This window comes from Nicotiana attenuata, unplaced genomic scaffold (genome assembly GCF_001879085.1).
Source record: "Nicotiana attenuata strain UT unplaced genomic scaffold, NIATTr2, whole genome shotgun sequence".
Classification (NCBI taxonomy): domain Eukaryota; kingdom Viridiplantae; phylum Streptophyta; class Magnoliopsida; order Solanales; family Solanaceae; genus Nicotiana; species Nicotiana attenuata.
Genome location: NW_017675833.1, coordinates 11,524 through 35,624, shown reverse-complemented (window position 1 = coordinate 35,624; position 24,101 = coordinate 11,524). Strand labels below are relative to the sequence as shown.

The window sequence follows — 24,101 nt, the reverse complement described above, 5'->3', positions numbered from 1 at the left end:
GAATGAAACAAATACTGAACAAAATCGAAACAGAATCGAACGAAGACTTACTGATTTTTGGCCTTCGACTTGGCTAATCTCGAATTTAATTTTCAATTAGTGTTATATGTTTATTTTGTCCAAAATAGACATATAACAATAACTAGAAACCAACAGAAACGCTTGAAATTCCTAAAACGGGTTGACAACTTCGAACCCTAGATTTGAAATTCGCGGAATTCCGCTTGGATTTGAGGGATTCTGGCTTGGGATTTGGAAATAGGGAGACCAGGAGAGTCCATGGTGTGAAACTGGGGTCATTTGGTGGTGGCGCCGCCGTGGGCGGCGGAGGCGGCGCCACTGTTTTGGATATTCGAGGGACTAGGCCAACATTCGAGGAAAAACATTTGGGGCATTGGAAAGTGGAGAAGGGGAGGATTTGATGGTGAAAATTTGGGTGGGTTTGGAGCTTGACCGCCGCTGTGGGCGATTTTCGGCGGCGAAGTTAGGGCGGAGCCGGCGAGGGAGGCGGGGGTACGAGGAAGAAGAAAGTCTTTAGGGTTTTACCAATTTCAGACACTTTTATTTAATTACCTTGAACTGATAAGGGCCGTTGGATGATGGGAAATGAACGGCCTGGATATCTTGACGCCAAAACGACGTCGTTTTAGTAACCTGGGGGCTGGACCAGGTAATCCACAGACCTGGGCTGGGTCTGGAGGGGGTTTTGGGCTGGGATTTTTAGACAAGAACTGGCCCAATTTCGGGCATTTTGATTAGAGCAAGACCCAATTCCCTATTCTAAACTCTTTTCTTTTGATTTTTGTTTATTTATTATTTTTCTGAATTTTGTTAAATGCAAGAAATAAAAATAAAAGACCCAAAGCAGCTCTACAATTATACTAATTAATTTCCTCAAGATTGACTAAGTCCTAATTAAAAAGGAAACTCATGACAAATTCCAACAATTAATAGTTAAAATGCAAAATGAACTATTTTTGTTATTTTCTTTTTTGTAAAGTAACCTAATTACTAATTAATCCTGAAATGCGAAATTAAGACCTAAATGCAAATGCCAAGTATATTTTTTGTATTTTTTCATTAATTAAAATGCACAAACAAAATGCAAACAATTAACACAAAATGTCACAAAAATCCACAAAATTGCAAAATAATGAAAGAAATCATTTTGTTTGAATTTCTGGGAATAATTCATATAGGGCAAAAATCACGTGCTCACACTTGCTGATCATGATCTTAAATATTTGTAACCTCCAAGGTAACATGATTAACTTACTTTATATACTTTCAAAGAGGATCTCATTTTCGAGCTTACATCAATTGACTTACAAGAGAAAAGCCTATTGACAATGAAAGTGACCGAAGGTATTCATTTTTCAAAAAACTTTAGCTTGTACACAAATACACCAGGCCCTTCCTACGGTTATAAATATGAGCGCAATTGAAATTCTTGGGGAGTTATACATTTGTGTATTGATAAGACCGTTTACTATTTCTTGAAGCTCAATCTAACTCTCGGATGAATCATATAGCATTTTACTAACGAAAATATGGGGTGTAATATTAATGATCATGATTATCCGGACAGAGTCTAAAAGGATAGATAATATGTCGATTTAATTGCAGGGCTAATAACCAACACTGAACAAAAATGTGTGTGCTATAATGTGACTGAATTAAAGAGGGAAGTGTTGTTTTCTAAACTTTAGAGCAAGTTGTAGCATATGACTTCCATTCCCCAAAGTCTGTCACTAATTCAGTATCAGTCGGGTGCGTACATTACCAAAATTTCAAACCGCAGGGATCTACTTGTAACTTTTCCAAACCTCATATGGTCCAAATGAATATTGTGAGCACTTTATATAAACAACACTGTAACTGGCCTTTGATGGTGCTCAGCCATCGTATCCCTCCGCCGTTCCCGGGGAAAGTCATCGGAGTACATCAGGAAGGTAAACACTGGACATCGAAAGTAGAAACTGAGGCATTTTCGTCTTTCAATGTTACAGAGGCGCTTATTTTGCACGAGGATTTCGAAAACCATCCTCCAATCAAACCCCGGACATAATCATAGCAAATGGAGTGTAAAGCAAGTTCCAAAGTCCAATTTCTCAGCGGCATTAGAAGAGATAAGTACTTTCATCTCCGACTCTGATTTCATCGCCGTCTCATTGAAGAATACTGGGGCCTACTCTGCACCCTGGCAGCGTATTCTGCCAATTGACACCGCACACACCGCCTATCTCAAAGCCAAAGACGCCGCCGAACGGTTTCAGGTCCTTCAGTTCGCCGTTTGCCCTTTCTCCATTAGAGGTTCCAAGCTTATCGTTCACCCGTGCGTTACTTTAAACTCACTCATTTCTCTCTCTATTTGGTGTAATTTCTAAATTTCAAATCGCAAGATTGTGCTTTTAATTAATTTTCTGTTCAATCAGTAGTAATGTGTTTTTAATTAATTTTCGCTTACATGTGTGATTATCTACTGAAGAGGTTACAGTTAAATGTTGGGGCACATTGGAAGAAGCATGCTTTTTCGCATGTGTCAGCTGGTCGTGCATAGGAAAAGAAGATGAGGAAAGGGTATTGTGTAGATGCAATAGAATATGCAGTTTTCTTTATTAGATTTGCATCATTATTTTGAACTTTCAAACCCCAGAGTAATCTCATATTTGCTATTGATTCCGGGGATTTAAAAGGAGAAAGAAGTGTGGCTGAAGCCATCTTACCGGAAGAAATAGGATAAAGGGTACTTTTTGGTTTAGAACTACAGATGGTATAGTGCTGAGATTTCGTAATATTGCTTCCTTTGTAGCCTAATAAACACCATTGGTACTTCTCATTGCTTGAGAACATAATTTTGAGTGTTAATAGTCTTTGTCTGCTCTTTACAGTTTGGATTTCTTTTTCTCAAACCCTTCAAAATCTTTTTGGCAATTTTGATGGTGGCACAGTGATATATCTACATAGGCATCAGATGTCCGTGATGGTGGCATCAATAGTTGTTTTATGGTGGCTCATAGAAACAACTTCACCCAGTTTTATGGATGTTTTTCTTCTTCTTTCCTTTCATTTTTAACTCTGGTTGACGATTATGCTCAACTTTTTTTCAGCAACAACAACAACAACAACAACAACCCAGTAAAATCCCACAAGTGGGGTCTGGGGAGGGTAGTATGTACGCAGACCTTACCCCTATCCCGAAGGCGTAGAGAGACTGTCTCCGAAAGACCCTCGGCTCAAGATAATAAGAAAAACAAAAGGAGAGAATATTAGTTTCACCATAGAGATCATAGGAAAAATAGGAACATAAATTGCAGAAGAAAAATACAAGGCAGAAATGATGGCTAGTAAATAGATCTTGCAACGAAAAGAGAAAGTATTAAGACATGGCAATGCCCCTAGTTATTTAGACTAAAACCTTACCAGACTAGGCTCACAACGGTACAAAGTAACGCGAGACTCAACTACCTCCTACAACCGTAATGCTCGACCTCCACAACTTCCTATCAAGTGTCATGTCCTCGGAAATCTGAAGTTTCGCCATATCCTGCCTGATCACTTCTCCCCAATACTTCTTAGGCCGCCCTCTACCTCTTCTTGTGCCCTCCATAACCAGCCGCTCGCACCTCCTTACTGGAGCATCTGGGCTTCTCCTCATTACATGCCCGAACCATCTGAGCGGCGCTTCCCGCATCTTGTCATCAATGGGAGCCACGTGCACCTTCTCCCGAATATTATCATTTCTAATCTTGTCCATCCTAGTGTGCCCGCACATCTACCTCAACATCCTCATTTCTGCTACTTTCATCTTTTGGATATGTGAGTTCTTAACATGCCAACACTTAGCCCCATACATCATAGCCGGTCTAACCACCGCTTTATAGAACTTGCCTTTGAGTATCGTCGGCACTCTCTTATCACACAAAACTCCGGATGCTAACCTCCACTTCATCCATCCTACCCCGATACGGTGTGCGACATCTTCATCGATCTCCCCTCCCCCGTGGATAACTGACCCAAGGTACTTGAAGCTGTCTCTACTTGGGATAACCTGTGATTCAAGCCTCACATCCACGCCCACTTCCCCAGGCTCAGTGCTGAAAATACACTCCAAGTATTGTCTTCGTTCTGCTCAGCTTGAAACCTTTAGACTCAAGAGTCTGTCTCCAAACTTCCAGTCTCTCGTTAACACCGATTCGTGACTCGTCGATCTGAACTATGTCATCAGCAAATAGCATGCACCATGGCACCTCCCCTTGGATATGGTTTGTTAACACATCCATCACCAGGGCGAATAAGAACGGACTGAGCGCAGAGCCTTGGTGTAACCCCATTTCAACCGGGAAATGCTCAGTCACCTCCTACCGTCCTAACCCGAGTCTTAGCCCTATCATACATGTCCCTAATCGCCATAATATAGGGAACCGACACGCCTTTTGCCTCCAAGCATCTCCAGAGAACTTCTCTAGGAACCTTGTCATACGCTTTTTTTCAGCAAAAATAATAATAATAATAATGAAGAAAATGTTGTGTTCGATCTTTCTTGTGTTAGTTAGGTGCTGGTGTAATTGAACAATTTTAGATGAAAGATTAGTGGCTACACTTCTAATTTCTGAGTTGAAGAATGATGATTTTGTCTGGAAAAAAAAACATGAAACGTGAATAACAAATGTTTTGTGCTTTTGGTGCAGATACAACTTTCATTTGTTCCCTCGTGATGAGTTAAAAATAGGGATGCCTTCTTATAGTTTCTCTTGTCAATCATCATATTTGACCTCTATGGCTCGAGAAGGTTTTGATTTCAATGCCTGCATATATGATGGTAAGCTGAGCTAGACTGGTTTGAAATGTAATGCATCACTGACATGTTTTCGTTAAGTATTCATTTTGACTTTTAATCTTCACTGCTTTCATTGTACTTTTTTTTTATTATAATAGATGTTACTGTTTTCTCCTGCATACCTTTTGCTGCCCCAGAGTAGCTTTTGACTGAAAGCTTGAATTAACCTTCCTATCCCCCACCTTTCTTGACCTGACAGGCATATCATATTTATCCAGATCGCAAGAATCAGCTGCAATAGATAGAATTGGAAATGCATCACATATTACCCGTACAGTGCAATCTCCATCAGGGCATACAGTTGCTGATTCCGTATTTGCAGAAAGGATCAAATCTCGAGTTAAGCATTGGATAAGTTCTTGCAGAGACACCAACAAGAAGCCTGAAGGTGTGCAAAATGGTATAGATTATGTTTGTCAATCCAACTCTTCTCTGCTCTCTCATTTATACTCTTGACATCTTCCAGATGCTTTAATCAGTTCCTTGAGAAAAATTGTCTCGGGTGATGAAGTATATGGATCCAGACCATGCTTGAGCATAGATGTATGCAGTGAACGTCAAGTGCACCTTGTGTTGGAGGTTTCTATCTTGTCTCTTTTACCTTTTGAGTTATTCTCTTGAATTTTTTAGCCCCCCCCCTACCCCCCCCCCCCCTCCAAAAAAAAAACTAGAGATGCTGTCTATGTTAGGTTACAATAATCCAAATTCGATTATGTCTGAACACTGATGTTTTAAGATTTCAATTGTTGTCAATCTTGAAGGTCCTGCATATTCCATTATATTGAATGAAAAATCACTTGATAGTTTAAACTGATTCGTTGAACTTTTATATTGGGTCAGACACTGAAGGATTTTGTTGATGTCATACCTTTACTAAACCCAGCAAAGGGAGGGACGACAATGTCTGTTCGAGTTGTTTTGACAAGTTCAGAAGAAGACAAAATTCTTTTACAGGTAATTAACTAGCTTACGGTCTTTGTTTGTAATGCTTGTCAATGACTCATTTCCTCCTCTGGATATTGCTTTATACTCGCAGAAGGAACTTCAAAATGAGGAGAAGGAGCATAATAAGCGCATTCGTGGCTTTCGAGAGGTGATCGATTTGATTTCCGCTTCTCAGAAACCCGTTGTTGCCCACAACTCTCTTAATGGTCAATCTCTAAGTGGAAAATTTTGCTCATGTTAGAATTTGTGGCTCCCATACCTTTGTGATATTTATACATGTTGCATTTTATTCGGCAGATTTTACCTTTGTCCATTCCAAGTTCTTAGCTCCATTGCCATCAACGCTGGATGAATTCAAAAGTTCATTATGTGAGGTCTTCCCAAATGTACTTGATGTCAACCATCTTATGAAGGAAATCAGCCTTCTGAAAAAAGTGAACAATTTGCCTGCAAGTATCTCATATTTGAAACAAAGATTTTTTGCCCCTGTTGATATGGAGATATCTAACCAAGGCAAGTACCCCCAACATCATGAGTCGCGTGTTAGAGCAATCATATTTCCACCTTTCTTTATAACAGGGAGATCGGTTTAATGGCCCATTACAAGTGTTATATAGCCCTTTTCGCGGGAGATCGATAGAAATTAACACAGGAGATTAGTAAATAAAATATATGTAGGATCATTTTTCTTCTATTCAAATTGGAACCGTTTATAGGAGATCATTTCCTCCTTTATAACGTGGTTATACTAATAAACACTTGCAGCATGTAGCCAGCGGGAAATGGCAATATTCCTGTGAAGGAAGTTTTCCTTCTTGCTAATTTATTACAACATTTTTATATTAAAAACCTACCTATTCTAGATTCTCTCTCATCTCCCTCCCACCCCTTCCCCAAAATTTCTCTTTTAGTTATGTTACTAATTGGACTCGAGTATTTCTGCCTTTGCATATAAAATTGCCATTGGTTTCTTTTTCAACTGTTTAGATCAATTCTAATCAGTGTTAAATTACTTACAGCAGCTGAGGCCACAGAAGTGAAGACTCTGGGACATGATGTTTTGAAGATAAGCGAATTGTTTGCGAAGCTGTACTCCATACTGAAAATTGCTCCAAAAGCTCCTGAAGCTGCTGAGGGCCATTTGCCTGATGCAATTGAATGCTACATAAACTTGTTCAACCCTTGCTTTGCCAGTTCTCATGGTCTTGCTGATGAAGGTGTTAGTGTGTGGACTGACAATACTAGAAAAATTAGTATTAAGAATCTAGTTTTCCTATGGGGATTCAGGGGTGGGACATCTGCAGGACAGCTGAAAAGCCTCCTATATGGTTCACATGAAGTTTTCCATAATGAATTTGATGTTAGGCTAGTGGATAAAAGTTGTGCTGTAGTTGTTTTTGGGAACCCTGGCTTTTCGGAAGTCCTGTTGCAGCTAATGGATTCTGGAGGTATCTGTACTAGTACCCTGACGGAGATGCTGGCAGACGGCCTGACAGCCGCAGGTTATGAGGTGTACCAAAAAGTCTGTGAGTTAGGTCTATGGGAAGCAGATTTGGCCAGTTCATTCGAAAGGGCTTTGGAAGAAAATGATAGCTTCTCAGAAGCTCACTCACAGGAGCTCCCGGGGATATGTTGGAATAATGATGAAATGATTAACCTGGATGACCTTTAAGACGCTCCATAGATCTGATTCATATCTAACATTACAAGAGCCAAGAGAGGCTGCTTTCTGGTCAGTGGCGAGTTGATATACTATGATCCTATAGATTTTATTGGTGGCCCTTTTTGTTGCCATTGGAGATGTATGCAGGAATCAAATTCATAATTGATGCATCAAATGGAGAGAGTAGCTGCTGACATGGAACATTCAGCCATTGCATTTACTTCTTTCAAGCTGACAAAGCAGGGTGGTCATGTATTTTTTTGGACGATGAGATGTGAGGATAGCTGAATGTTGGAGGATAATCCAGTAGAGTGGCATTATTTGGTGTAGCAAAGAGTCTGTTTATTGGGTCGTTGTTTTCCTTTCCCACTTGAAGTTCTTCTTGCCAAGTTTCTAATCGGGTGGTGTATGTTTGAAGTTGTAGAGTTTGCAAACATTGAGTTTTTGCATGTGAAGCGAAAGTGTAATGAGATTACTTACATAATGTCTTTTTTTCAGTTGATGGCTAAGCAATTCATTCTGTTACGGCCACTATTTTTGAGCATTAGACCATTGTTCAACATTTGTTAAATATAAAACTATGCTGATTTTGATACTTTTTATCCTTTGTCTTCTGTGCTTTAATGTTCAGTTATACTTCCAGGGATGCCTATGCTACTTTTTACGCATGAAAAGACAGGTGGGATTTTTAGTTTCAGTCCTCAAATATCAAACTAATCAAAAAGATGTTCTCTAAATATGGAATGCGCATTCTATAGATAAAATTGAAAGTCTCTTTGGCACCCATTAAATGTTTCTTAGCACACATTGATCCTTCAGCATTTATCACTTCAAATAAGTACCCAAGCAATAAGAAGATATTAGTTGTGGCATTCTTCCATTTCGCATACATAATAATGCTATAGTTTTTCTTGAAACTCTTCAAAAGATATACACCTCTCTTTTTCTAGTTTCCAAACTTAGTGAAGCACTGAAGCCCCCATACCCAGTAGCCCAACCTCAAAGTTTCAATTTAAGTGCACTGTACCCCTCTCTTATCCTGACATGTAATTTCACCACTGAAAATTGCAAAGAAGGATTATGTTCCAATTTTAAGACCCCATTACTTAATGGCACGTTTTACAATATTTTATTGCAAGTTGAAATCCAGAACAAGAAATGGCAACTTGTGGGAAGCAGATCTCACAGCAAACAACTAGCTTTGCGGCACTTGCTCTTCTTAGCTAAAGCTAAACTGGTAAACCTTTGCACGCTGACACGAGAAGCAAACTCCACACTTCTGCAGCAGAAAATTGAAAAAAAATGGCAGCAATGGCCTTGAAAATTACAATAAGCTCTAATCCCAATACCAACGGCGTACTTGCACCTCCTCCGAACAAGCTACATGCTCATCTTTTACCCTCAAATCAAAAGAGTTTTGGCCGCAGACTCCTTGGGAGTATACCTCTATCATTGAAACGAAGTAAAAGGAATTGGCATGCGCCACTTCGAGTATCGAGTAGTCAGGCTTCTGCGTCTAACTCCTTTGATGTTGTCATAATTGGTGCCGGAATCATTGGGTTGACCATCGCCCGCCACTTGCTCCTTTCCTCTGACCTCTCCGTCGCCCTAGTTGATGCTGCTGTTCCTTGCTCGGGCGCAACTGGAGCAGGTAAAAATTTATCGATACTTTGACGACCAGACCCCAAATTATTGGATATTGGCATGAAATGAGCCCAAATAGAGCGAAATGGATAGTGAGGATTTTTATATGCCGACCCAACTAGCTTGGAATGGAGTAGTAGTAGTTATTGTTGTTGTATAGTTGACCCCAACTAGTTTGGAATCAAGATTTAGTTGTTGTTATGGTTGTATTATATTCTTATCGGAGGCGGACTCAAGATTTGAACTTTACGAGTTCGAGTTCAAAATCCTATCGTAGTTCATTTAATTTACTGGGTTCCAAATCTATCATTTGTACTAACATAGTGGATTTTTAACACATACATGATCTGAGCTAAAGTTTATGGGTTTGGATGAACCCATATCTATTCACCCCCAATTCTTATGCACGCCGTCTTGGCTAAATGCTGTATATATCTTTTAATTGCATATGCCTCTAATCACAAAACTGATATGATCTAATATGCACAATGTACAGTTTTCCACAAAGGGTAACAGTCTCAGTGGATGAATCAAGTTTAAAGTCTCTGGCTCTTTTAATCCACATGCATAATACAACGAGAATTAACTTAGTATGCTGTCAATCTCGAGTTTATTCAAATTCACGAGCTATGCCAGTGTATTGATTGTAGTTAGATTACCCACAAATATCAACTGAATAAGTATAGCAATGGTAAGCCTTTACACCTCCTACATTAGAAGAAGTTAATTTGTTTTTTTATACTTCCTCCGTTCCAATTTATGTGAACCTGTTTGATTGGGCAAGTAGTTTAAGAAAAAATGAAGATTTTTCGAATTTGTGGTCCTAAACAAGTCAAAAAGGGGCACGGAGTATTTGTGTGGTTATAAAAGCTTCTCATTAAGGGTAGAATTGGAAGTTTAAGCTAAATTGTTTCCAAATTTAGAAAGGAGTCGTTCTTTTTGGAATGGACCAAAAAGGAAATAGGTTCACATAAATTGGAATGGAGGGAGTAATAACTATTTGAAGTGTTAAACTTTTAGCGTTTCAAATTTCGTTATAAACTTTTCTAAGGTAGTTGAACAAGTTATAAGCTCTTATTCTCTCACCCTAGAAATTTGGAGAACATCATCTGCTGGCATGTCATTTTAAGGAGGAACTTTTTTTTGAAAAAGAAGAAGGAACTTATCGAATGAAATTCTATTCCTATTGTTTGCCGTGTCTTGACTGATTGATTGTGGATTTTTCTTTACATTATCGTTGGCATTTGAGCTGGTTCTAGGTCAAGGATACATATGGAAGGCACACAAATCACCAGGTACTGTTAAATGGGAATTAATGATGAGAAGCCATCAATTATGGGAGAGCCTAGCCAAGAGCATTCAACTTCAAGGCATGGATCCTTTAGAGGTACTTGGCTGGAAGAAGACAGGTGACTTTATATCCTTCCATGTATTTGCCTTCAGTTATTCTACTTGCCACTGTTTAGTCAACAGAGTTGTCAACGGGGAAAAGCTCTAAAAGGTGCTTCATGTCTATTGGGGCTTTAAGCGCAAAACGCAACTAAAGTGTGGGCTTTTAATAAAAATGGCACATTGAACTGAAAAAATAAAAAGATATATTTAATTCGGGAAAAAAGTAACAAGCTAGCTTATGAGGTGAGGATTGCCCAAGACCATATAAGGAGACCAAAGACCTCAAATCCCACCGATATGGGACAACTCAACACCCCCTCATGCCCAGGCCTGCAAACTGGAGCGTGGACAACATAAATGGGGGCCCAACATCAGTAACAATAATGGGATGGGCCTGGCTCTGATACCATGATAAATGGACCTTGGACCTAACTCAACCCCTAAAGCTAGCTTATGAGGTGAGGATTGCCCGAGACCATATAAGGAGACCAAAGACCTCAAATCCCACCGATGTGGGACAACTCAACACCTATTGATGAAAGACAGAACTCATAGGCAACGAGGTGCACGCCTTAGTGCCTTGCCTTATAATGAAGTGCAACTTAAGCAAGGTGAAACGGCCTCCTTGAGCTTTTCTCAGCTTCAGGGCTTAAGCGCGCCTTAAATGAGCCTTTGACAACACAGATCAACTTACATCAACTCTGTGTACTGTTTAAGACTTTAGCAATGAATCTGGAAGTTTATCATGTTATATGTCTTGTTATTCTGACCAATGTGTTTCTGAGCTCTACTTAAGCAGCCCAAGGGGTTAGAATATGATGGAAGAATCGTGAAATATTACATCATTTTCCTGTCTTTTAGAGGACATTTTCAGTACTGAGGAGGTCTGTTCCTCCTTAATGGTACACATGCTCAATTGTAATTCTTTTTCCTTTTTCTAGAAAGCTCATTTACAAATGACAAAAGGTGGTATATTATAGGACATCAGTCTGGAAGATTTTTCAGGTCCGAGACAATTCTGGTAAATGCAAAAGTTAAAGTCACTTCATATTGTCTAGTCCTTCTCTGTTTAATAGACTTTCTGCAATGGAGAGCCCAACATTCTTTCAGTCTGGTCAAAATTGCTAGATTGGCCCTCATTCTTTGCAACTCTGCACCTCGTAGCTAACTTTTGGGGTTGAGTTAGCCCAAGGTCCATTTCCTTAACATGATATCACAGTCACACCCATTTTGTTCTTGGTTTACCCAATATTAGACCCCCATGTGATGTCATTCATGCTCCAATTGGCAGGCTTGGTGTGCAAGGGGGGAGGGTGTTCGATTGTCCCGTATTGGTTGAGGGAACAGGTTGTTGTCTACTTGTATGGTCTTGGGCAATCCTCATGACTCGAGTTGAGTTAGGCCTAAGGACCATTTTCTTAACAAAAATAATGTGGATTTTCTTTATACTGTTCATTTGAAGGCATGCCAACCCCTACTTGTTTGGGACTGAGGCGTAGTTGTTGTTGTTCATTTGAAGGCATCTTTCAGCTTCTTTTTTTTCTCCAGTATACTCCCTTTTTTGTAAACACAATTTAGAAAGCAATTCTAGTTGATATCTCATGTAAATGGATGGTATGGAGTTTGCTCTTCTCCTGCCCTTCCCTTGTACCTATCTCATGTGCACAGGCTAAAGAAAACCTTTCTTCTGCAATAACCGTTACTATCTCAGTCCTATCATATTAAAGATTGTAGGGGAAACCACTGAGTGAAGTTCTTATTATCTGGCAGGAAGTCTTTTAGTTAGTAAAACAGCAGATGAGTCAGCAATGTTAAGAATGAGGGTAGAGGAGCTATCACAGGAGGGGCTGAGAGCAGAGTTCTTGTCCACCAATGACTTGCTATCAGAAGAACCAGAGCTTGTGCTTGAGAAGGAAGGTGGAGCAGCTTTTTTCCCTGATGACTGCCAATTGGATGCTCACCGTACTGTTGCATTTATTGAGAAGGTCTGTTCCCTTGCCTTCTTTCTCTCATTCTTCCTTCTCTTCCTCTTTGGTTCCTTCTTTAGGAATAATCTTTAGTGTTCTTCTCTCCGGGTTATCTTACAATACTTATATATGATAATTATTTAAGTCGTTGATCATTGTCCAGGGTAACAGGCGTTTTGCTGTTGAAGGGAGATATGCTGAATTTTATCATGACCCAGCTATTGGATTAGTTAGGTTTGACAGTTTCCATCTTTATTGATGTTTGAACTATTACTTGTCCATGTAATCACTATATTAATAAATTTTAAATTCAGGCCTGGAAATAGCTGCGAGGTTGGAGCTGTTCAAACTTCCAAGACTACATTGCATAGTAAGAAGGCTGTTGTAATTGCAACAGGTTGTTGGACTGGGTCTTTGATGCATGACCTGATTAAGCAACCAGATATCGAGCTCGATCTTCCAATAAAGCCTCGAAAGGTTTAGGATAAGATGTAACATGCCCATTGCGTTGTTTTCTTTGTCCCATTTGTTTTTTTGTCTTATTATCTTTCTCTTTTTTTTTTTTTTTGGTTGTGTGTGTTTGTCATGTTATTAAAGAAAGAATAAAGGAGTAAAAGAAAAAGAGATTTAATTTGGTTTAAGAGAAACCATTATTTGCTGATTTTTTGTGGATGCACAATTTTTAGTCATCTATCTCATTGCTACAACCAAATGGCACCATAAGAGGGGATGCATGGAAGTGACGACACTCATTCACATGCCGCTCATATACCAGCTCGGACCAGACCATTACCAGCTCAGACCAGACCATTACTGATATCTCTTATTTCTCTCTCGTGGCTCCATTTGCCATTGTTTACATCATTGTCACTATATTATAAACTTCATTTTCTTCTCCTTGGGTGTGGGGGGAGGGGGGGGGGTGGGGGGGTGTTCAATTGGGAGAGTCATATCTGATTCATGGTTCATCACATGCATATGCTAGTTTATAAGCCACCATTTCTTACCCTTCCCCTCTCTGTTAGTTCAGAGCATTTCTTTAAGTTCAGCTGATTCCTTGTTTTGCCTTAATAAGTTTTCAGATCCTGCATAGTAAGCAACATAAATCCATACAATACTTTAAAGTAAACATGTGATGTTTTGTGGATATGTAACTCGATGCTCACCTGATAATAATACGAACTATACTTCCGTGTTGACTTTTGTTTGATCCCCTGCCTCCCCCCTCGAGTTGACCGCTTTATTGTTAATTCATATTTCCATTACTTCTATTGAGGGATTGCTAGATAACCCAAGTTACAAGCTTATTCGGAAAAAAGAGAGCATAAAACAAGAAAGAAGAGAAATGATATCAAAAGTTGCTCCATGACTTCTTATATCAGCATAAGGCATCTGTATTGGTCCACTTCCTTTATCCCTTTAACTGGTTATTAACTTTAAATAAGATATCGTTTTACAAGCTCAAGCTACAAACTCTCAGAAGTTAGAAGAATTCGAATCTCATAATGGGATGTCTGTGCTTCATTCTAAACGGCCTTAAACGAATCCAAGATTGTCAATGAGTGTCCTTACAGTACTGTCTATAGTTCCCAAAACTATCCAGCTCAAATAGGGAGATCAGTAAGTGAATATCAATATAAAAAAAGGTGAAGACAGTGGACACAAAGAGAAGTATGTAATACGTAATGGCAATTCCATTACACATTCTATATATGGATCTACCTCCTTTTGTTTTGGATCAGTAGGATCTTCCTCCTAGTCATAAGTTTTTCTCATGAGACCTTGTTCGTACTTGTCAATAGATTCAACCTTTAAATATTTTATATTCATATATTTGCAAAGCTAAATTTTGCCTCTGTAAGCAGGGTCACCTGCTTGTGATAGAGAATTTCAAGTCGTTCAAGCTGAATCATGGAATTATGGAGGCAGGGTATGTCAACCATCAGTCAGCAACTCTCAAAGCTACTGCGTCTGATTCAGGGCCTGTCTATAATGCACAAGATCTGTCTGTTTCAATGACAGCAACCATGGATGCATCAGGCAGTCTTGTCCTTGGTAAACTATATCCCATTGTTGAATTGTTTGTCCCTCCTTTCTTTCACCCACAAGCCACATCAATATGTCTTAACACAAATTAAGCTAGATATGGATAGCTCCAAGCTCCATTGCACCCCCCTTCTTCCATTTATAATGCAAAGGATTTAATTACTTCTTGTTTCTAGTTTTTCTCTCTCTAAGGGGTCGTGTGGTTGGGAAACAAGTTATCCAGGATTAATTATCCCGGGATTATTATCCCACCCTCCCATAGGAATAAAACTAACACTACAATCCCGGAATAACTAATCTCGGGATTATTATACCGCGATTTTATCCCAATCAAACGTGGGATAAACTCATCTCAAATTTAATCGCAGGATTAATTATCCCTTATCCCTCGTACCAAATGAGCCCTAAGTTCATTAGTTATTCACCGCAGTTAAAGTTTTTCTTTAAATTAGTAATTAAGCTTATTTCCCTAACAATAAAAGACTGTTGATAGCCAGATCGATGCACTATCTTTTCGGAAGCTGTTCAGCATGCAGGAAAGAATGTCTACCTACTGCAGAACCTTATGTAGAAGTCTCTTGTTTAAATTGCCTCATCTAAATTTTTAAAATTTAAACTATTAAATAGGGGACACTATCTTTTTTTTGGGCCAAGCATGTGGAAATATGCTATTACAGAATACTGAGAATTGAAATTAAGATCAGTTAAATTGTATAAAACTGTATTATCTAAAAGCTTAAGTTGCTAAAGAGGTGACACTTTTAGTTATTTATATAGGTCTACCACATGTTATGTAACATAGAGCTTTGCCTAATTTCTGATGTACTTCTTTGAAAGTATGGACACTCCAGCTAGGATATATCATTTGTTTTATGTCTTTTCTAACTTTGCTATTCACGATATCTAGAGCCGTTTGGACAACTTCTGGAAAAAGTTGTTCCAAAACATATTTTGGTGAAAAAGTTTGTGCAAAAAAAATGTGTTTGAATTGTCGTAGTTCTTTGAAGATTTGTGGTCTTTGTTGAGTGGAAGAAAGAGCTTTTAAATTGAAAAACACCCTTAAAGCTTCTCCCAATTGAAAAAGCTTTTCTGTAATAACTTCTCGCAAAATCTCCTTTTAAAAGTTAACAAATATATTTTTCAGAAACGATCAACGTCTCATGCTGTGTAACTATGATAGCTGGAGGCACTTGTCCCATCGTTATGGTATCTGGTAGTCCAATTATACTGAATAAAATCATAATGGAAGAAGGAAATTTCCATTTTATGCTATCTTTTATGTCATCTTATTATCTTTCTGTCCATCTTTTTTGTCTTATAATCCGAACCCTTTAAGGTAAATGTGGTTTCTATAAATGTGCACTCATGGCTATTCACCAAGATCTTTTCTTACAGGGAGTAGCCGACAGCTTGTTGGGTTTAACACAGAGGTTGATGAATCTGTCATCAATCACATATGGCAGCGGGTTGGGGAGTTCTTACCTGCTTTAAGAAAAGAGTCGCTTGAGGATTTGCGTCAAAGCGGAGAAATTAGAGTAGGATTGAGACCTTACAGTAAGTGAAAACCAGAAACTTTTGACTTTTTACTGTTCATGACTGAACTACTAAAATAATGCTGAAGCTGCAAGCATGCTCATGGGCTTGGCTTTATTTTGATTTAGTTCCGGACGGAAAGCCTGTCATTGGGCTTGTTCCTGGATTTTCGAATGTATTTCTTGCTGCCGGGCATGAAGGAGAAGGACTGTCGCTGGTACTTTTCTCTAATCTCTTTCTGCAGATGAACTGAAAGACATTTTTGATTAAAAACATACTAGTTTTCATTATAACATGTGTCCGCTTTTCTTACTGTCTTTTCGAGTTCTTATATGCTTCTAATTTTAACTGTAATAATCATAGTCAATGCTTCTTCTTACCAGGCTCTAGGAACAGCTGAAATGATTGCTGATATGGTATTGACCAATCCTTGTAAAGTTGATCCAGCACCTTTTGCGCTGCTAGGCCGGTGCTTCCGCTGAGCAGTGAGCCCAATGCAAGGATTGAACACTTATGAAGCCTAAATTTAAAAGCTTAACAGTCTCAAGGTCATATCACATCCTTATGTTACTGCTACATGATGTTGCATTTTGATTATAGCTTTTTGTCTATCATTTCTGTGCAATAACTGAATAGTGAGAAATTACTACAGTTTTTACTGGATGTGGATTTCTTAAAAGATAAATGTAGCAAGGATAAGTTGATGAGTTGTCTTTGGGATGCAGTTTTTAGGTTTTGAATGAACTGATGATGTAGCTTCTATTGATAGAGACATGCTGGAACCATCTTCCCAGCTCTCCAATCCTGTGGCTCTTATGCAAAATGAAAAAGCAAAATGCTTTTGATGTGATTCATCTCCTTATCGATTTAGTGCTTGCAATGCTTCATCTCGAACTCTATCTGTTATAGCTCATGCATTGTGCATTTAGGGCCATTTGTTCCAGCTAGGAGTATTGGGGTTTTTTTCTTTTTTCTTTTTATTTTTTTTTTTTTTTAGGGGGGGGGGGGGGGGTGCTACAGTTGGGCAGTTTTGTTGGCCCAGATTAACCCAAGCTATTAGATGGGTTAATATGGGCACAAGGCCCGCTCAACCACCCATCAATGAATATGTTTTTAGCCCAACCGCTCAGTCCGGGGGTTGAGCAGGTTACACTTTTTTGGGATAATTTTGTCCCTAGTTTTAGCTAAAGTTCCTGTAACTCTATTCTGTATAAAGGAAATAGTAAAATGTTCTTCACGTGGTTGTGCTTCTTATAGATAAAACGCTCTTAATGTCGTAATTTGAGTTATGATATGTTTTAGCTCTCCCGCTGTTTATTTGGAGTTGATTTTTCTTTTTCTCTGTTATTTGTCCAAACGTGTGTGAGCTTTAAGCCTTAGATACATAGTTAAGGCTCTTCCATCGGTCCTTTTTTTTTAAAAAGTATTTTACACTCACTGATACAAGAGACTTGATGAGACACACTTCGACAGATATTTTATAATACTGATTACATGGATATGCTATTAGGTATCCCTATTGCTGTGATACCCTGACCTGATTTAATATTGGAGACTGTAGGGTCCAGAAGCTTGTACGGGATATTGGACGGCCCCCGTCTGTTCTTAAGTTTGGAATCTGCATTTCTCTCCACTATCCTTTTATGCACTTCATTAAGTTCCTCGGCAAATTGCTCAAACCTTTGCTTTACCCATACGTCATCTATCCAGTTTGGAGATTGTCGTTGACCCAAGTATACTTCATCAGATGTATGCGCTGACAGTACCTCTAATAGCGCCAAATATAGGGTAATCTCAGACCTGTTGGGTAACATTTTGAGAAAGAACTTGTCTGGGTCATGGAGAAACTCTGCGTACTCTCTTGTCCCTTCCATCGCGATGAAATTCCGACATTTGGTTGGGCGATTTAGTGGATGACCCGCATATTCATATTGTCCAAAGTTAACTGAAGCATGAAGACCTGAGGAAATCCATATAAGGGTTGTGAGAGCCTCTACTAGGTCAGAGACGGTAGTCATTGAGCTCCACCATGTTTCGTTACACTTGTCTCCATGACCAAGTTTCCTAATCTCTGACCACCATTCTTGGATCTCATGGTCAGATCTCAGGGAATTATCATCCTTGTAGAAATATTGACAAAAGTCTGTTACCCATCTCTTGGTTGCTACCCAGATTTCTAGTCCATCTGCACCATATGGATAATCTTCAAAGAGAAGCTGAATGCCAGCCAGGCATTCTGGGTTCTGGAAAGCCAAGCCTCTGCAAGTTTCGATTAATGTATTAGTTTGTGGTATTAGTAGTTTTAGCTATAATGTACATCAGCAGATTTAGGGGTGATGGAGGAAAATGTTTTCAGATATTTACTTTATCCAAAATAAATGGTGGAAAATGTCTAAATGTTCTACTTCAGGAAATCATTCTGGGATCATTTTCCATGTTTGTTCTAATATAAAATTAGGTGAAATATGGTAGTAAAATACAAGGTGGAAGATAGCGTATGAAAATTTAGTAATAATGTCTAATTGTTGGTCTCAAGATATGGAGCAAGAATTGGGATATCTCTAAAAGTTGATAGACTTCAATAAGAGTTTGGATATCATTGACAACAATGGTTTTCACCAATAAGTGAAGAAAGTAGTTTTCTTTCATTTGATGGAAAATATTTTTCTTGGAGAAAGCATTTTCAACAATTCAAGATAACCGAACATTGAAAATAATTTCAACAAGAAAACATTTTCCGCAGACCAAACACTCGTTAGGTCACCAAGTTCATATATCCCGTTAGCATACCTTTTCACCAAATCACCAGGGAGGCTTTGTTCATCAAATCTCCATTCCTTATAGAGTGAAGAAGATAGCTCCATAGATGCTTCTCCAGAATAAAGGGTCTTCTCGAAGATTCCTCCAGCTTTTAAGACTGTAATCCGAGCCAATGCATTAGTATGCATAGTGTCCTTGAAATGAGGATCCAATAACCGGTGAATCGGGTGCATAACACTCAACTGCCTTCTGGTGGCAATAATGAATGGCTCTACAACTGCATGAGTTTTTAGCCTACAATTTCATAATGCCCATGAGTAATGTGGAAATTCAATGACATTGCAACTGCTACATGATTTTAGTAATTTTACCAGTGGCTGATTAGCTGATGATAACCAGAGTCGTTTACTGCCACATGAACTTTAGCAAGCTGCCATAAGGCTGCCTCTGATCCATTGGTCCCTGGACGAAATACCCTGTGGATCTCAGTGCCAGGTGAAAGCCCTGGTAAACTTAGTTCTATTGCCAGTGGCTTTAGCGTGGCATCGTCCTTTAAGAATAGCAGAGTTCTGGATGCATATGCACATACACCATTTTTGTTTATTTTTCCCAAAAATGGCATGAGGTAGTCATGGTGGTCCAAGATGAAAATCCTCCATTGGTTCATTGCCTGCAGCATTGAACCGAACTTATTAGGAATTTTGAATGTTTGTTCAAGCTCTTTCCAACTAAGCATTCATGATTATTGCCTTTTCGTGCATTGCAGTCTTTGGATGTTTCATGGGTATACTCTATGCTAAAGTATAAATGACAATGTAATTGGTCTAAAGTACGTACCTCTTGAAGAGTGAGCCCATCAAGGTTATGTTCTATGTGTGATCTTCTTATTGAACTCCATATTCCATTCTTGCTTCTTGGTGGAAAAGCCTGTGATGTCAAAACCATAGCATCAAACAAGATATGAAACTTAGAACACGCTGTTACTGTACAAGCTTGCATATAAGATGCGTTAGAACGTCAATTGCTGGTGTTTTAGAATCTTGAGTTAGTAGCGTTGGCTGTTAGTGCTAAGTTGGTCTCTCCTAGGTCAAGTTATTTATTTATTCTCTTACTTTCTCTTATATTTCTTAGGAAAATGGGTCTTTGCCCCTGTACTACTCCGAAATTGAGCAACTTTGCGCTCTGTTTAACTTTTGGTCGAATATTATCCTCACAAATTGGAGAAAGTCTTGTTTTTGCCCTTGACCCTAATGGAGCTTCAACCTAAGGGTAATTTTAAACCATAGTCAAAATTTGGACCTTTTTCCAAAGAATTTGGACACGTGGATTTTCCCTATTTTATGATGGAGCTCCTTTCATGACGGGCAAATACGAGACGATTTGCTAACGGTAAGGACATGGATGGTCCAAAAATATAGCGGAGTACAAAATTAAGAAAATTCATGTAGTACAAGGGTAAATTTTGATCTTTTCCCTTTTTCTTTTATGGTATCAAAGGCTCTGCGATATTGGTAAGACTTAAGTAACTTCTTCTTATTCGACTTACCAAATTTTCTTTCTTTTGCGCTAGTTTGCTGGTGACACCAAACTTTTTTCTGGTGATCGACGGTGCTGTGCCTTTTTCCTGTTGACCGAATCGGCAAACACTATGCCTCTTCCTACTGATTGCTCAGTTGGCAGTATCTCTTCGACTTCTTCTGTTCACTATTCTAGTCATCGATCCAGCAGCAACTTTTCAGTAAAACTCTAGCAATCAGAATTTTTTTGGCAAAATCACATAAAAGAAGTTGTCTTGAAAGACCTATAATCTCTTGGAATTCAGGTTGACCTAACCAAAAATAGGGCACAATCGAAGAAAAAGATCTCTGTATGCAATACTTATTAGTTAGGACTACATTTTAGCCACGTTATTACATTTACTTTAGGTCTTATATTGTCTAGGAGTCTTTTAGTTTTATATGGGATTTATATGCCAGTAAAATATAGAGACTATTATCATTGTTATAATTATTATATGGGTTTAAGATAGCTTAAATGGAGCGGCATGATGAGCGAGGATTCATATAACTGACCTGAACTTACTTGGGATTGAGGCGTTGTTGTTGTTTGATAAGGAATAGACCATGGGCCTAAATCAACCCATAAGCTAGCTCATGAGGTGAGGACTGTCGAGATCCTATAAGGAGACACAATTGTTTCCTCCACTAATGTGGAACGCTTAACACTCGACATCTGGAATGTGGACAATATAACATGGGGCGCAACACTAGGTAAACCAAGAATAGGAATGAGCTTGGCTCTTATACCGTGATAGAAAATACATCATGGCTCTAACTCAACCCCAAAAGCTGGATCATGAGGTGAGAACCCAAGACCCATATAAGGAGATAACATTTCTTTCCTCCACCAATATGGGGCACTTAACATATTGGAATTCTCTGGCGAGATTCCAGAGACCAAGTACTTTTGAACAAGTTTCTGGGGGTCAAAACTTTTCCTTCTAATAATCAGAAGTTTCTGCAGATTTCCAGCAAGTTTCCTGTCAACTATTTAATTTTCTTAGCATCCAAACAAACAAATTCAAATTGGCTTCCATACCCAAAAATTTGAGGAAGCGTGTTAAAATGTTAGAGTTAGTGTTTTATGTGTTGAATTAGTCCTTCATTGGTTAATATAAGACGTGAACCTATAAATAGGTATGTGTTGTATTCAATAGCGATGCCAGGAATTTTCTCAAGGGTGTTCAAACTTGAAAGAAAGTAAAATTCCCGACAAAGGCTGCTCAATATATGTTATATACCTCTAAAACCTAATATTTTACCTATATATGCAATGTAATTTTCCGACGACCTTACCGGGGTATAGCTTCGCCCCTGGTTGTATTCCATTATAACTATCCATTTAATTCGCTTTCCTTCTTTTATTATGAAGCTTCTGCTTATGCTTGTCATGATTCTCTTTAGGAAGCAAAAGCATGTTAAGCTTACCTGCAAACACTGAATTAGAGTTGCATTAATTCCTGCAAGCATCTGATGCCCAAACTCTGTATCATCCTTCCATGCAAGTTCGTTCCCTGTGCATGAATAATCCAGACATGAAACAAAACTTGTCTTGGAAAGAAAGATTCAATAACCTTCTATTCAAAAAACCAGCATCACCTGCAAATAACTGAGGCATTGGAAATTTTGCTGTGTAATCTTTGATTCTACGTTCAGTCTGCTTGAAAATCTCTTTTGGTAGATGAGTTTCCAGTTTCCTTATCATCCATTCTTCCACCCCTCTGCTTTTCTTTCCCGGAAATAGCCCTTTGATCTCATTGAATGACTTGAATTGGTTGCTTTCTTCTCTTAACATCGAACCCTCCTGAGAAACGACATAGTGCAAAGCGGCCTGGATAACTTTCTTCGCAAACTCTGATAGTTTCTCGGGGCTAAATCTTTCATCTGGAGGGATACAGTTGTCTGTCTTGAACATCCCCTTCTCATTTTCTGTTAGAAGAGTAACAGTTTAGGAAGAGGAATATCATTGTCCGTGTTATTCTGTGACTAGAAAGTTATACTAGAAGGGAGAGAGATTTCTAGCCTGAATGAATATGTGGTTCACCAGTTTTTCCTCTCCTTGGATACGGATAAGAAACTGAACCTCCTAAAACTGGTCTTTCCCCTTGGTGAGGATCACCGAGATCATTATAGAAATCGTAGTCATAAACCCGATGCCATTCTCTAATTCTCCCTGCAGTTCCATCTCCTCTCAAGGTATCAAGTTCTTGTTTCCTTAGTTGCAGCAGACTATTTGGTGTTTGGCTTGGAAGATAACACTAAGCATCATAAGATGATTAAAGGTACTGCATATCTTTTTGTTGAAAGATACTAATACATTTTAGGAGAAATGTTTTATACTCACAGTGTTTGAGAAAAAAATCCTTGCTTTTTGAGTTAAATGATTGGGATAAATCCAAGAATTGCATTCGAAATGAACCATTTGTCTGAATGTAACTTGGAGAGACATTGATTGAAGAAAAAACTTGTGTTTGTGTTGGTTCCAGATGACAAAAGCTCCTGGAAGTCCAAAATCTCGGTCAACCTCGAATGTCAATTCATACTGAAAACCTCTGTTACCGTTAGGCTTCTTGTGGATACGTTTCCCATGATTCAGGTACGCTTCTTGACTCAGCTTCCCTTCCCCCGTACCTATCAAAAGGGAAGAAGGAAAAGAAGCAAATCTATTGTAAATTATGAAAGAAAAACTAGTAATCATAGTGTCTATATATCAAGTTGGCTTACTTGGGTCAATTTTAGAGAGACTGTATAGTTGAATACGGATAGCTTTTCCAAGGCTTGATTTTGCAGGGCAATGTTGAATGATGATTTCTCCTTTAATAGACTCTGCATGTTTCTTGCTTTCAGCCAGTTGAGCCTTCACACTTCCTTGAAAAACATTCAGACAATCAATTATCCTTGAATGTTCCATCGTTTTCTTTAATTGATATTTGGTGTCAAAATGTTGCCGTTGTAGTATCAGAATTTTCTAATATTTCCTCTTTCTAAATGATATATGAGAGAACAAGATCTTACTAGGCGAAGAAAGTTTGTCATAGCTTGAGATTTTAGCATTGCATCAGATTCATTGCCTTGCTTTGAGGTTTCCTTTCAGGTGCTCAAGCAGACTAGTATATACTTTAGCAGTAAAGCTTCTTGTCTAATGTAAAGGCTTATATACACGAGCACTTAGTATGACAGATTTTGAAAAAGCATGGGATGATATAGAATGTGCACAATAGAATAAACTAAACTTATTTCATTTGAAGTATTGAAAGGTATATATTTAGTTCCAAGTCGAAGTTTCACCATTTTATCACAAAATACAAGAAGTGGTAAAATCAAGTTTTACTGCTAACTTTGAATAGGTAACAAGCCTGTTTTCGGAAGAAAGAATGATACCGAGCTCAAGCCAGAAGGATCAAGAATGCTTATTTGGATCACAAAAGTTCACCAATACTACAATCATTTTGTACCACTAAGTGGATATTAAAATAACCTCATACGACAAGGGGTTGCTCAGATGGTCAATACCCCCACCAACAACCTCAAGGTTGTGGGTTCGAGTCACCAACGTAGCAATAGTTCCAACAAAAGAGATCAAAGGAGAGGAAAATCAAAAAATCTATATATATAAAAAAAATAAGATGTCACTCCCCAAACTTGGGGAGGCGTGGCCGGCACCCGGTGCCATACTCGTCCCGAGCATACCACTCTGTAACTGTGAACTTTGGAGGGGTAGCCTTCAACTTAGGCCGACGAAGCCCACCTAC

General features: G+C 38.7%; 3 protein-coding genes across 6 annotated transcripts; 2 read left to right on the top strand and 1 right to left on the bottom strand.

The window, feature by feature from the left end:
- The first annotated feature begins 1,827 nt into the window (after window positions 1-1,827).
- LOC109220496 (poly(A)-specific ribonuclease PARN-like) lies at window positions 1,828-8,050 on the top strand. 3 transcript variants are annotated; one of them, XM_019384965.1, is made up of 8 exons: window positions 1,828-2,335; window positions 4,692-4,822; window positions 5,040-5,228; window positions 5,307-5,419; window positions 5,681-5,794; window positions 5,877-5,991; window positions 6,083-6,298; window positions 6,808-8,050. In XM_019384965.1, the coding sequence occupies exons 1-8, from the start codon at window positions 2,001-2,003 to the stop codon at window positions 7,455-7,457; spliced, it is 1,863 nt and encodes a 620-aa protein (XP_019240510.1). In that variant the 5' UTR covers window positions 1,828-2,000; the 3' UTR covers window positions 7,458-8,050. The 3 variants fall into 3 exon arrangements, with proteins under 3 accessions (XP_019240510.1, XP_019240509.1, XP_019240511.1); XM_019384964.1 differs by having other exon boundaries at window positions 6,805-8,050; XM_019384966.1 differs by lacking the exon at window positions 1,828-2,335 and adding an exon at window positions 2,396-2,580 and having other exon boundaries at window positions 6,805-8,050.
- Window positions 8,051-8,346: 296 nt separating this feature from the next.
- Window positions 8,347-23,169, top strand: LOC109220495 (glycine oxidase). Of its 2 annotated transcripts, XR_002067101.1 has the most exons (10): window positions 8,347-9,099; window positions 10,352-10,501; window positions 12,255-12,469; window positions 12,615-12,685; window positions 12,766-12,928; window positions 14,317-14,506; window positions 15,893-16,051; window positions 16,159-16,247; window positions 16,414-16,578; window positions 22,836-23,169. XR_002067101.1 is itself a non-coding variant. In XM_019384963.1 (9 exons), exons 1-9 carry the CDS (start codon window positions 8,751-8,753, stop codon window positions 16,510-16,512), a joined length of 1,485 nt encoding a protein of 494 aa, XP_019240508.1. In that variant the 5' UTR covers window positions 8,347-8,750; the 3' UTR covers window positions 16,513-16,884. The 2 variants fall into 2 exon arrangements, 1 of the variants encoding a protein (XP_019240508.1); XM_019384963.1 differs by lacking the exon at window positions 22,836-23,169 and having other exon boundaries at window positions 16,414-16,884.
- On the bottom strand, window positions 17,394-23,608 carry LOC109220494 (linoleate 9S-lipoxygenase 6-like). Its single transcript, XM_019384962.1, has 9 exons — window positions 23,074-23,608; window positions 22,694-22,980; window positions 22,373-22,607; window positions 21,949-22,278; window positions 21,778-21,863; window positions 19,628-19,717; window positions 19,162-19,460; window positions 18,821-19,084; window positions 17,394-18,289 (listed from the first exon to the last, which is right to left on the bottom strand). Exons 1-9 carry the CDS (start codon window positions 23,258-23,260, stop codon window positions 17,521-17,523), a joined length of 2,547 nt encoding a protein of 848 aa, XP_019240507.1. The 5' UTR covers window positions 23,261-23,608; the 3' UTR covers window positions 17,394-17,520.
- Window positions 23,609-24,101: the final 493 nt, after the last annotated feature.